At 38.7% G+C, this 12762-nt stretch overlaps 1 protein-coding gene across 1 annotated transcript in view; it reads left to right on the top strand.

The window, feature by feature from the left end:
• Nucleotides 1–12762, top strand: part of ITGA1 (integrin subunit alpha 1) — a 172645-nt gene that overhangs the window by 97938 nt on the left and 61945 nt on the right. The window contains exons 8-9 of the mRNA XM_030330081.1: nt 3196–3346; nt 11846–12011. Of these exons, the coding sequence (XP_030185941.1) occupies nt 3196–3346; nt 11846–12011 (317 nt within the window). The remainder of the gene's footprint in view (nt 1–3195; nt 3347–11845; nt 12012–12762) is intronic.

The following is a 12762-nucleotide window of genomic DNA, read 5'->3' as shown; positions in this document are numbered from 1 at the left end:
TTTAAGTCATGGAAAATCAGTCATAAAAACTACTGTAGTCTAATGCATCATGTTCTTGGGTGCTAAGACAAAATATTAGTGAATATATTTTCCCTTTGTTCTTTGTTTACAGATTCTAGGAACCCCATTTTTTAAAAAAGAGGATTAATATTCATCCACTTCTACTCAATATGTATTTATATCCTAGTATGTCCATAATTTTACAGTACCTAATTTAGGGTTATTGAAGCTCTCAAGTAAGAGTTTTTAAGAAGCCAAATTCAATAGCGCTGTCTTTGAAATCATTTTCAGTGCAAAGACTGAAAGAAGTGGAAAGAACTTCATCATTTGTGCACTCTTTCTTTCTTCTGTTCTCCAAATTTCCTCTAATTCATATCTCTTCCTTCCTCCTGCACCTCCACGGAGAGCACATAATCCACTCTGTGGTTGAACTTCATTCTATGAGAAGCTACAGAACTGTCCTTTGATCACAATGTAGAACATTTTATTTTCTATATCGTTCCCAATTGCATGCAACTCCCATCTTTTGCTGTTTTATTCATGAGTTGCCTTTAAAGCTAGTAAGGTTCTGATCAAAAACTAAACAATACCAAAATCACAGGAGATCTAATAAGTAATGTGACTAATACTAAGGATCCTTCTGTTATGTGTCTTCAACTTCTGGACCCTCATCTGATTTTAAAGAACTAATTACCCATTCTCTCACTTCACTTGTCTGCTAAGATCAGTATTTTTAAGGGGGTTAAAATAGTTAATATGGATATTCTGAAGAACTGAGATTTTATGTGCAGCATTAGGCCCCTAAGTGTTAGAGAAGCATGTGGTTCTAGTTATATGGGACTCAAGAGAAAATAACCACAAACAGATGGGGTAATTTTACATTTACCTGCCTTTCAGATCACCAATTTGCATGCACAGAGAGTGCACATGTTGAGGTGTGCTGAATGCACCTTCTTAAATAATTGACTAAATGTGACTGCACATTCAAAGTAAATCAAAGTGTTCTTTGAAAGCTCTGAGTCTGTAGGGAGCTGTGTATTTTCTAAAGGCAACCACTTAAGAATGAATATTCATCTTTGAAAACTAACTGAAGAAATATTCTGGCTGCTTTGCTCCTGCGTAAATACCACTCTAAATACCATAACCCTATATGGTTTTTGCCTACATGTTTCACAAAGGGTCTAGCTGTAGGGCACACAGTTTAATGAGTTTTGTATATAAATAAAACTCCATAGCGGTATTACTCAGTATCCTTGTACATTCTTTTTTCACATTGAAGCATATTTTTAATTGCTGTTTATTCCTTTCTAGCAGGGCCAATTGCAAACAATATTTTTAATTTTTTAGAATCCTTTACTTCTATTTTCATTGGATGGTAGTATTTGGGGGTCAAGGGCAATTTGCTGAAGATATTTGAAACAGAAAGAGTCTACTCAAGAGTTCTGCCAGTGGCTAGTTTTACATTATATAAAACCAACCCTTGTTTAGATCTAGCAGATTTTCTTTAAGAAATGTCTTTTTTTTTATATATATATGAAATTTATTGACAAATTGGTTTTCAGCGTCTCTCCTTATCAGGGAAATACAAATCAAAGAAATGTCTTTTAATTATCTCCATCAGCTGAGGTTCATTCAGTAATGACCTGTATCTTTGTAAGAAGTAGGAAGTTTTGGTGATCCTCTAGAGAATTAAGACCACAAAAAGGGTTGAATCATATGTGATATCCATGTCTGAACTTCATTTAAAGACTAGTCTTTAACATCTGTTTTCACCTTTGTACATATAAAGAAGTTGGACATCTACCTGTTTAGTGTAGAGGGCAGAAATATGCAGTTCCTTAGTGATCAGTTGTTTTTTTTTTAATAGCTTCTCCTTTATTTTGAAATTTTTAAGAAAAATCAAAAATGTAAAAGAAAGCAAACAACAAAATCCTATGTACTCACCAAACAAATCAACAGTTGTTAATATCTTCTCATATTTGCCTTCAGTCTTTTTAAAGAGAAATAATCACAGATAAAAATCCCTTTGCCCACATCACTGGGATTTTCTCTCCTGCTCACAAGATACCTACTATTGTGCATTTACTGTGTACCTAAGGTACAACTAATGTGTATTGTGCAAACCATTTGGAAGGTTGGTTTAAGAGAAATGTTTTTTGGCATATTCCAAACTGCAGGTATTTGCCCTCACGACCAAGCTAAAATATTTAAAAGGAGCATTCAGTACAACAATTGCTGCATTTTATACCAAAATCAAAAAAAATATTATATGAAACCCTTTCATTGTTTCATTCCAAATAAACTTACTTGACTCAAGAGAGGGAAGTGAGTTGAGTAAAAGAAAATAATACAGGGAAAGTGTGCCTCTCTGTATGTGTGTGTGTGTGTGTGTGTGTGTGTGTGCACGCGCCTGTGGAGAAGCACAAAACAAACAAGAATTTAAGTTCCCTTCTCTTTCAGCTCTTTCCATAAATGATTTTTGAATTAAATATAAACTCCTTTCTTTGCAGTTAGGGCATAGCATTTCCCTTTCTCTCCGTGCCACCTTCTCCCACCCCATCCCCAGCAGCCTGTGTCCTAAAACCTAGTTCAGACCAAATTTTTCATAGCTACTCCAGCCCCTTTTGTCCTCCATAGCCCTGCTTTATCACTGAGTCAGACCATAACTGTCTGCAGTCTTTTATGACCATGTCTGATTTTCCCCCATACTCCTGTTTTCCCCCAGCTCCCCTCCTCAGCTCAGAGGATTTCCATACTGTTCTATAAATGTCAGAGTAGATGTGGGGGAAGTGAGGACAGAGCAAAAGTTTCTGCCAAAAGCAGAAGAAAAGAGGAGTGTTTATAGAGAAAGGAGTGGCTGAGAGAGTATTTGAGATCTGACCTTCTCTAGATCTGATGTGTGCTCCAGTGACACCTTCCCTGACAAGTTTCCAAAGAATGAAATACTGCTGCCCTTTGTATATGGGATATGTGATGATCAGCAAAATGGTGACCTCTCCATCATCTGGAATAAATCTAAAACTATTGCAAATAATGATCATCATGCCTCCCAGCTTGAACAATGGGTGTCAGTGTTGATCTTGGAAGGACAGCACTAGTCTAGCTACAGTTGTCACTGTTTTTCTTTTGTTTATCACTTTGCCTAACCTTGGGGTGGTGTTTTATTTGCTTCTCTTTTCTCTTTGATTTCTTCAGGAAGGAGGCTTTCACTGAAGCCCGGGGTGCCCGAAGGGGAGTTAAAAAAGTTATGGTAATTGTGACTGATGGGGAGTCCCATGATAACCATCGACTGAATAAGGTCATCCAAGACTGTGAGGATGAAAACATTCAGCGATTTTCCATAGCTGTAAGTACAGGGCTAGAAATGGCTTTCATATTCTGTTGTGAAGACAAGAGGGTGGGTGTATGTGTGTGTGTGTGTGTGTGTGTGTGGTGTGTGTGTGGTGTGTGTGTGTGTGTATATGTATATGCACACACATATGTATATACATATATGGATATATATATATATATATATATATATATACCCATCGTGGTTATGTTATGAAAGTGACACAGACAAGGTTGAGAAAGGAAAAGTTCTCCACTTGAAAGTAAACTCTGTGGAGGCAAGATAGGGTTTTTGCTCCCTTTGTGTCCCCAGGAAGAGAGGGCAAGAGAAAGAAAGAGACAGAAATAGGGAAGGAAAAAGAAGAGAAGAAAAGGAGAAGAAGGTAGGAAGAGGAACTGTGGGGGGGCGGGGCGGATGGAGAGAGGAACGGAGGAAGGGCAGGAAAGAGGAAGGGAAGGAGGAGATGGAAGGGTGGAAGGAAAAAGGAAGGGAGGTAGGAAAGGAGGGAACTGAAGATGTGCTAGGTAAGAAATACAGTGCCTGCTAATTAATAATCTTCCCACGATTTGGGAAGGTGGAAAATCAGGACAAAGCTCCTAATAATTGCTAAAAGTGAACAATGGTATTCCACACCTACAACTCTATGAGTTACAGGAAAGAAGCAAAAGGTCACCTAATTTTTTGTCTACTCTGGACAGTCTACACCAGGACTTAGAAGAAGAGTCCCTGTGATGGCAAGACTTTCTTTTTTTTTTTTTTCACATTTACTTATTTTTGAGAGAGAGAGACAGAGCATGAGCAGGGGAGGGGCAGAGAAAGTGGGAGACACAGAATCCAAAGCAGGCTCCAGGCCCTGAGCTGTCAGCACAGAGCCCAATGCAGGGCTTGAACTCACAGACCATGAGATCATGACCTGAGCCAAAGTTGGCCACTTAACCAACTGAGCCACCCAGGCGTCCCAGCAAGACTTTCTTATGTGGTTTTGTAGTTACAGTTATTCCTCTGCACAAGCCACTTTCTTGGCATTACTGGTGGAATGAGGAGGGATCAGGAGACTGACTTATTACTTATGCACTCTGTGCAGAGCCATTTCATCCCATTTCATAACCCCTCACTGTGCAGCCAAAGTGAAGCAGCCAGCAGCTATAAAATGTTTTCCTATAATTGCATTTAAGCTGGGCAAGAAGAGAAAAAGGATTACAGAAGAAGAAATTTCCTTTAGTTCCAAGGAAAAGCCTAGCCTGCTCTTGATGATGTAGAAGATATTACATATAAAGTACTTTAGCTCTTTGTGAGCAAATCTGGATTAATACAACAGCAATCCATTATTAATAACAAGTGTCTTTCAAATATAAAAAAAAAGAAGGGGAGAGGGAGAGAGAGAGAGAGAGAGAGAGAGAGAGAGAGAGAGAGAGTGTCAGAGTGCTTTATAGCTCTTATTAGTGATTTTTTTCTAAATCAACTTCTAATAGTTCCATGAACTAAGATAACTCAATTTTCATGGTGCGACCCCATGGAGAGGGACATTCAGAAAAAGAGAAATAAAACTTCTACATTTCAAACATGGAAAATAATTTAAATTGTCACTCATATAGCACTCTATAATCTACAGTGGTTTTTTTTTCTGTGTCCTAGATACCTTTCTTTGCCCTTCATGGCACCCCAGAGAGAGGAGGGCAACCTTTATTTTCCCCATTTTATGAATGAGAAAACCAAGGGATAGCAGTCCGCATGACTGTAGGTCACATGGCCAGGTCTCCACATCCCCCTTGACTGACCACATGTACCACACTGCCCTGGGCTGTTCTTCCCCATGCCCCAATCTTTCTTTCTTCTGCCTCGGGTCTCTGGAAGGTGCTACAGGACTATCCTAACCTGTTTTCACTCACTTCCTCTAACTTCCAAAGAGCACCATGGTTCTCTCCACCTCCTGCTTTTTGTACCAGAGCAAAAGGACCCAGCACAGAAATGCTAAGCATGTCCCATAATGTGATAACTTTAAGCAACAAAAGACCCATGGACATTTTCCAGAAGTAAGTCTAAGAAAGGTGGGGGGGGGGGGGTAGAGGACAGTATATTTTGGAGCCAGAAAGACCTTTGTTCAAATTCTGCCTTTGTGAGAGTGAATAAGTCACTTAATACTCTGAGCTTCAGCTTCTTTATCTATAAAGTAGGGTAATATTGTTTCTCTCTCTCTTTCAGATAAAGAACCAATGAGATAATGACTGTGAAACCATCTAGCACAATGGCAGGCTAGGCAACCAATAAATATTATTTTTCTTAAGGATCTTTAACTCAAGCAGTTTACAACCATGAAGTAATAAAATTATAGTGCTTTAGAACTAGAAGGAATTTTATAGATAAACTGTGTTGCCCTCTTGCACAGAAGCCTTCAGAGACTCCCCCATGCACTGTCAACCCTATTCTCAGCTTCTGAACCTTGACTAATGACTGTGTCCAGCCTTCCTTTCTAATCGTTCACTCTTGATTCGATAGCATGTGCCCTTTAAGGAGTCTTCTTAATATAAATTGTTTTTTTTTTTTTTAATTAAGGCAGGAAACAAACATCTCAGAACTCTAACTGCTTAGCCTAAATTGGTTTTCACAAAATCTCTTTTATTTACAGTAAGTGAGAATAAGATATTACCCATAATTGCATTAATCTTCCAGGAGAATAATAAAATCATGAGTTCCTTTCCTGTTTTTAATCAATGAATTATTATCAAATTGCTCTTCAAAATGTTATAAATAATGTATGAGAAAATTTCACTTCAAGAATTGTTATTTTCCCAATTCATATTTCTTGTCCCCAGTGAACCTTGTATTTTTTAGTTTGTGCTGAACTAGGAAATAAGACAGTTATTTTACTTCCTCTTCTTGTGCATTCTTGGGCATTTCTACAGCTGCATTCATGCTTCACATGGTCAAATATAGTTGAGGGTCTGCCACTGTTGTCACCTGGACTGTTTCTCCTACTCCATTTTTTTTACCCTCCATTTGATCTTGAACACCACAGACATGTTTTATGGGAGACAATGACCCCAAAATAATTGACCATTGAAAATTTAAGCACTCTAGGGGCGCCTGGGTGACTCAGTCAGTTAAGCAGCCAACTTCAGCTCAGGCCGTGATCTCCCAGTTCATGAGTTCGAGCCCCGCATCAGGCTCTGTGCTGACAGCTCAGAGCCTGGGCCCTGCTTCGAATTCTGTGTCTCCCTCTCTCTCTGCCCCTCCCCTACATGCACTCTCTCTGTCTCTCTCTCAAAAATAAATAAACATTAAAAATTTTTTTAAAAAGAAAATTTAAGCACTCTATGATAAAACAGCAAACATGTCCCATTAAACTCTTAGATTTGGTGAGGGTCCTGAGCTGGTGTGAGTATTCTGTTCCAAGGTTTGTATTCTGTCACTTGTGGATATTAGACACTGGTAACAAGAACCCGCTTTACATTCATATTCTAATCCTGGATGATAATGGCTGGGATTATAATGGCTGTGAAATGTGTATTATCTATAGCATTCAAATGAAAATCAGAGAAGTTAGAAAGTATCTTAGCATTCCATTCATTTGCACACAAAAGGCACTACAGTACATGTAAATGAATTGTACACTTTACATTTGACACATCTGCCTCAAGGGAGGTTCAATTCTGGATGTCTACTTCAGGTAAATATTAGCAGAATACCAAATGCCTGGGCTTGACATATTTGTATAAAGTGAAACAGAAGTAATTTATAAGTGTTATTTTGTATTTCTTCTCATTCATAGAAAATAATGTTTCTACAAGCTACCAGATCCTTGGGTGAAGGATCAAAACACACTTCTATTTTTATTTTTATTCTGTAATACAAATAGTTCAAACTGGATGCAAGTCACAATAATTCCTGGGAATTTTTTTGTTTTACACTTTCTTCTAAATATATATTCTCATGTTGAATCTGTTTTATTTTTATTCTTTAAGTATGTCAGTTGGGCATTTTCCTCACTGAACTTTATCCAGTTGTCTCTGTCACATAGAGCACTAAATGTCTGACATTTACATTCCAACTATGAACCTCAACCATGCAAGGTCAAACCTCGAACCATGCATGGTCCAAACGTCTTTATAATTTTTATATGTATTTTCAACTGTATCACTTTATAAGTGAAATGGAAGTGAACACATCAATGCAAAAGTGAATCTACAATATGTTCAACAGGAATTAAGGAGGAAAGATGGTGACTTTTCTGCCAAGGATGTCATATGACTTATAGGATAAATTAGGTAAAACATTGGGGACTCAGGGTTCTTCATGTGATGTAGGATTTGTATGAATCTAAAAGAAATACGTGTGTAGCAAAACTGCTGACAAAGAAGAAACCCAACAGTGTGTCCAGAGAAGAATAGCAGGTGTAGAGTGAGGTGTTGAGCCAAACTCCAGTGACCCTGAAACTGACACACGGTTATGATGGACACTCTGGAGGCTGGACACTCTCTGCCTTTGCCATGCTTTCTCTGGGGCATGCCCATCTAGCTGTGGGGAAATACTCAACTTTAAGAAAGGCATCTTAGAATTTCTTCAATGTAATAAGAGTAAGTGGGCCTTGGGTTTTCTCTCCCTATCTGGACAGTTCTCAACATTCATTCCACTATTCTCTTCCCCCATCAAGTAGCTAAAGTGGGGAAAAGCACAGATTTAAACTATTTCTGTTGTTTGCATTTGCTTTTCAGCCAAGTAGACAGGTACTGAATTTTTGTGTTTGGGTACAATTTTGCAAACTCCTCTTAGTGCCCTTCCTACCGAAATCTTGACAAGTAGTAAAGAGTTAAGTTCAAAAATCAAAGCTACCCAACTAGTCTGCTGATTTCCTTAGAGCCAGCTCTAGTATTCCTAAATTGCACACGTCTTCAAAGCAGCACAAAGTTCTTCACAGACATGAGGGCTTTATGCCTCACCCACACATTTTACAGATGAACACAGAGCCTAAGGAAGGAACAAGGAAGTGGATGAAGACCTGCATGTACAAATGCGAACTCCTCAGAACCCTTCCTGGGGATGCTGTGGGAAAGGGGCGGGGGTGTGACTCAAGCAGGAGGAAGGGGTCAAGAATGAATCTCCCAGTGCCTCTCACTAGGAGGGAAAATTCTAGAACTGCTGCATGGCCTGTCTGACTAGCTGTCACACAACTGCATTCCTACCGTTAACATTTTAATGATTCATTTACTAATCTAAACCCTCATTCGTTTTATGATGCTAATAAACAAGTATGCTGTAGATCATAAATAGCAACACTTAAAAACAGTAATTTTAGCTCTTTTCTAACTACAAGTGAAAAGCTGTACCCTTAATAAAAATATCAGTTTTTTTTAAAGTTTATTTATTTTTGACAGAGAGAGAGCGCGCGCGCGCGCGCGCGCGCGCATGAGTGGAGGAGGGGCAGAGAGAAGGAGACACAGAATCAGAAGCAGGCTCCAGGCTCTGAGCTGTCAGCACAGAGCCCCATGCAGGGCTCGAACTCACAGACTGTGAGATCATGACCTGAGCCAAAGTCGACGCTTAACCGACTGAGCCACCCAGGTGCCCCCAAAATATCAGTTTTTAAATCTACCATTTTGAATCTCACATTTAAAAAAAAAATACACGCAGATGCCTAGAACAGGCAGCCAAAGGAGATTTTGGGCAGCCGGGTGTTCAGAGGAGAGGGACAGGGGTCTGTGGCCAGAAGACCCAGTGGAGACCGAGACTGACGTCTCCACCTGTGCCTGCCCACCCACGTGTCTATGATCTGCCCAGTACGCAACGCTGAACTGTGCTTGGGGACTATTGCATATCTGTTTTCCAACAGAACTTTGAAGGCACCATGGGCTCAGTTTAATGATACCAGACAAATCTATGTCTATGATTTAAAAATCTAATGTGAAGTTAGAAAATTCTGGTATCTTCATCATTACTTCTGGTCCCCAAGGAGCAGGATATTCTAAAAATCAAGCAATAGTACAGAGCTCAGAATCTTATCTTCATTTTTTAGATTCCACTAGCATAGAATTGAATTAATCATGATCCTTTGTTCAGGAAACCTCATCATTTGTGGAAGCATGGGCCACTTTATAGGTTTTTGTGTTTATTATTGTACCTGCATACTTATTGTAAGTATGCACTATAAACATCTATGGGCCTGACCACATTCACCACCTGGGTGCCCTCCACCTGGTAACCATAGGCCCAAATCTATGCTCATCTATTTCTCTCCTTTTCTAATCTTTTGGTATCTATACATATGTAGAAGTGTTCCTTTTTTTAACTCTATAAAAAGGTGTCATGCTGCATATAGTATTTTGAAACTTTTAAAATTTAATGTTGTTAAGATTCATCCAGATTGAGGTGCCTGAGTGGCTCAGTCGGTTGAGTGTCTGACTCTTGATTTTGGCTCAAATCATGATCCCAGGGCCGTGGGATGGAGTCCTGAGTTGGGGCATGGACCTGCTTGACATTCTCGCTCTCTCACTCTCTTTCTCTCTCTCTTTCTCTCTCTTTCTCTCCCTCTGCTCCTCTCCATTCTCTCGTTCTCTCTAAAATAAAAAAGGGGCTCCTGGGGGCGCCTGGGTGGCGCAGTCGGTTAAGCGTCCGACTTCAGCCAGGTCACGATCTCGCGGTCCGTGAGTTCGAGCCCCGCGTCCGGCTCTGGGCTGATGGCTCAGAGCCTGGAGCCTGTTTCTGATTCTGTGTCTCCCTCTCTCTCTGCCCCTCCCCCGTTCATGCTCTGTCTCTCGCTGTCCCAAAAAAATAAATAAACGTTGAAAAAAAAAATTTTAAAAAAGGGGCTCCTGGGTGGCTCATTCAGTTAATAATCTGACTTCAGCTCAGATCATGGTCTCACAGTTCATGGATTCAGGCCCTACGTTGGACTCTGGGCTGACAGCTCAGAGCTTGAAGCCTGCTTCAGATTCTGTGTCTTCCTCTCTGTCTGACCCTCCCCTGCTTGCACTCTGACTCTCAAAATTAATTAATTAAATTAATTAATTAATCCATATTATTTCATGTCATTATAGTTCATTCGGTTTTTTTAAAAGTAGTAATTACATACAGTGAAATACAAGATTTCAATGTGAAAATTATGTACAAAGTGAACAATTTGATGACTTTAGATTGTCACATACACCCATGTAACTGACACCTCGATCAAGATATATAACATTTCCATCACCCTTAGAGAGTTCCCTATACTTCCTATCATGTTTAATACCCACTTCTATAGTAACCATGTTGTGACTTATATCACCATCACTTAAGTTGCCTGTTCTATTTATGTAAATGAAATCATACAGTATGTACTCTTTTGTGTTTAGCTTTTCACTCAACATAATGATTACCCATGATATTTGTGTATCAGTGGTTCATGTTCTATAATACATTGTTTTAATATACCATGATTTGTTCTATACTTTATTGTTTATGGACATTTGAGTTGTTTCCAGTTTGGGTGCAATTAAAAAAAAACTGAACTTCTGATTCATGGGGCAACATGAATGACTCAAAAGCATTATGCAAAGTGAAAGAAGTCAGACACAAAAGGCTACATGCTATATATATGACTTCTTAAATATGACATTCTGGAAAAAGCAAAGCCTTAAGGACAGAAAATATATCATTGGTTGCAAGGGTCAGGCGGAGGAAGGGATTAACCACAGGGGGCAAGAGGAACACTGATAGAAAAGTTCTAAATTTTGAAGTGGTAGTAACCCAACTGTGTGGACTTGTCAAAACTCAGAATTGTGTATCTAAAAAGGGTGAGTTTTACTGTATATGAATTATATCTCAATAAAACTTACTCTAAAAAATAAAATAGATGTTTGAGAAAACCTGCTAAGACATTTAAATAATTACAGTTAACTATAACAGATAATTCTTGCCTCTCTCTCTTCTGTGTGTGTGTGTGTGTGTGTGTGTGTGTGTATATGTGTATATATATATATACGTGTATATATATATATACACGTATATATATAAACAAGATGTCCGTGTCTTGAGAATTTGGTTTTAAACAGAAATTGCCAAGTAAGATTTCTATTTAGTTCAATATCTGTTTTCAAAATATATGTGTGGGACTGGCTCTTGGTAAGAGTATCAGGAAGAACTGCCTACTCAAGATGAAGTAACTCACTTGCTAACTGCTTTTACCAGCAAATGGTGGTGGCATAGGCTGGAATAATACCAGAGACATTCAGAAACTATAACATTACTGTTGAACTGTCAGACTTTAAAGATATGGCTGTTCATAAACAGGCACACAGTAATGCAAGAGAAGAAACATACAAGATTGTCCTTTGTAGTTTTCTCTACCAATTACAGTATGTAACAGTTAATTTTAGGAAATCTCACATTTGAAAATTATTCTTCCAAGAATGTGGAAGTACATAAAATTTCATTATATTAAAGTACTATACACTCTCTTGTTTGTTGACAAAACGCTTGAGATCCTTAATTAATATACAGAATTTAAAATATAACCTTGCCATTTTTGTCATGTCTTAGATTCTTGGGAGCTATAACAGAGGAAATTTAAGCACTGAAAAGTTTGTGGAAGAAATAAAATCAATTGCAAGCGAACCCACTGAAAAGCATTTCTTCAATGTCTCTGATGAATTAGCTCTAGTCACTATTGTTGAAGCTCTCGGAGAAAGAATATTCGCCCTGGAAGGTATGACTATTTCTCATACTCCCGCATATTTTCTCTACAATTCAATTTAATGTAATGGCCTTTTGGTGTTTATTTCTTCTACACGGCTAATGCATTTTTTACTGTGTACAATAACCAGCATGGAACAATGCCCTTTTCTGTAAATCTGTCACCAAGATGGCTGTCTCACATAGCCCTGTGTCTGTTGGCATCTCTCTTTGTAAGGACATGGCAGGGCTAATGTGAGGGCTGAAAGAAGGCAATGATCAGTGTAGACTCACAAGAACAAAAATGTGCCCACGTGTTTTAGTCCTTTTCTGTGACATGGGTTTAGAAAATGGAGGAGCTAGCTCAAGTTTTCTTTTTTAATTTGTTTTTTTATTTTGGGCTTCTATAGAACTGTCCTTATTTGCAATAACTTCATTGTTCATTTATTTTCTCCCGTTTTGCTACTTGCCCATTTTAAAGGTCTTTATGGAACTCTGCCTTAACTCCCATGGCAGTAAAACATTGGTTCACTATATTTGTCTAAGTCATATTACTTTTTTGTGGATTTCTTTTCTTGGATATTGCAATGGCGATTGGCTACTGAAGAAAAAAAATCATGGCATTCCTTCCCCTGCCTTAGGTGGAAGAGGTCAAGTATCAAATTCTTTTGGAACTGGCCCTTGCCTGACCAAAAAAAAAGAAAAAAAAAGTTTTTGGAATTGTTATGCCAGGCAAACTGAAAAAAGCCTCCTCCTTCATATTCTCTGTTAACTGGAGACTAAGA

Source organism: Lynx canadensis, chromosome A1 (assembly GCF_007474595.2).
Source record: "Lynx canadensis isolate LIC74 chromosome A1, mLynCan4.pri.v2, whole genome shotgun sequence".
Taxonomy (NCBI): Eukaryota; Metazoa; Chordata; class Mammalia; order Carnivora; family Felidae; genus Lynx; species Lynx canadensis.
The sequence above is the reverse complement of the archived record's forward strand: the minus strand, read 5'-3'. Positions and strand labels throughout refer to the sequence as shown.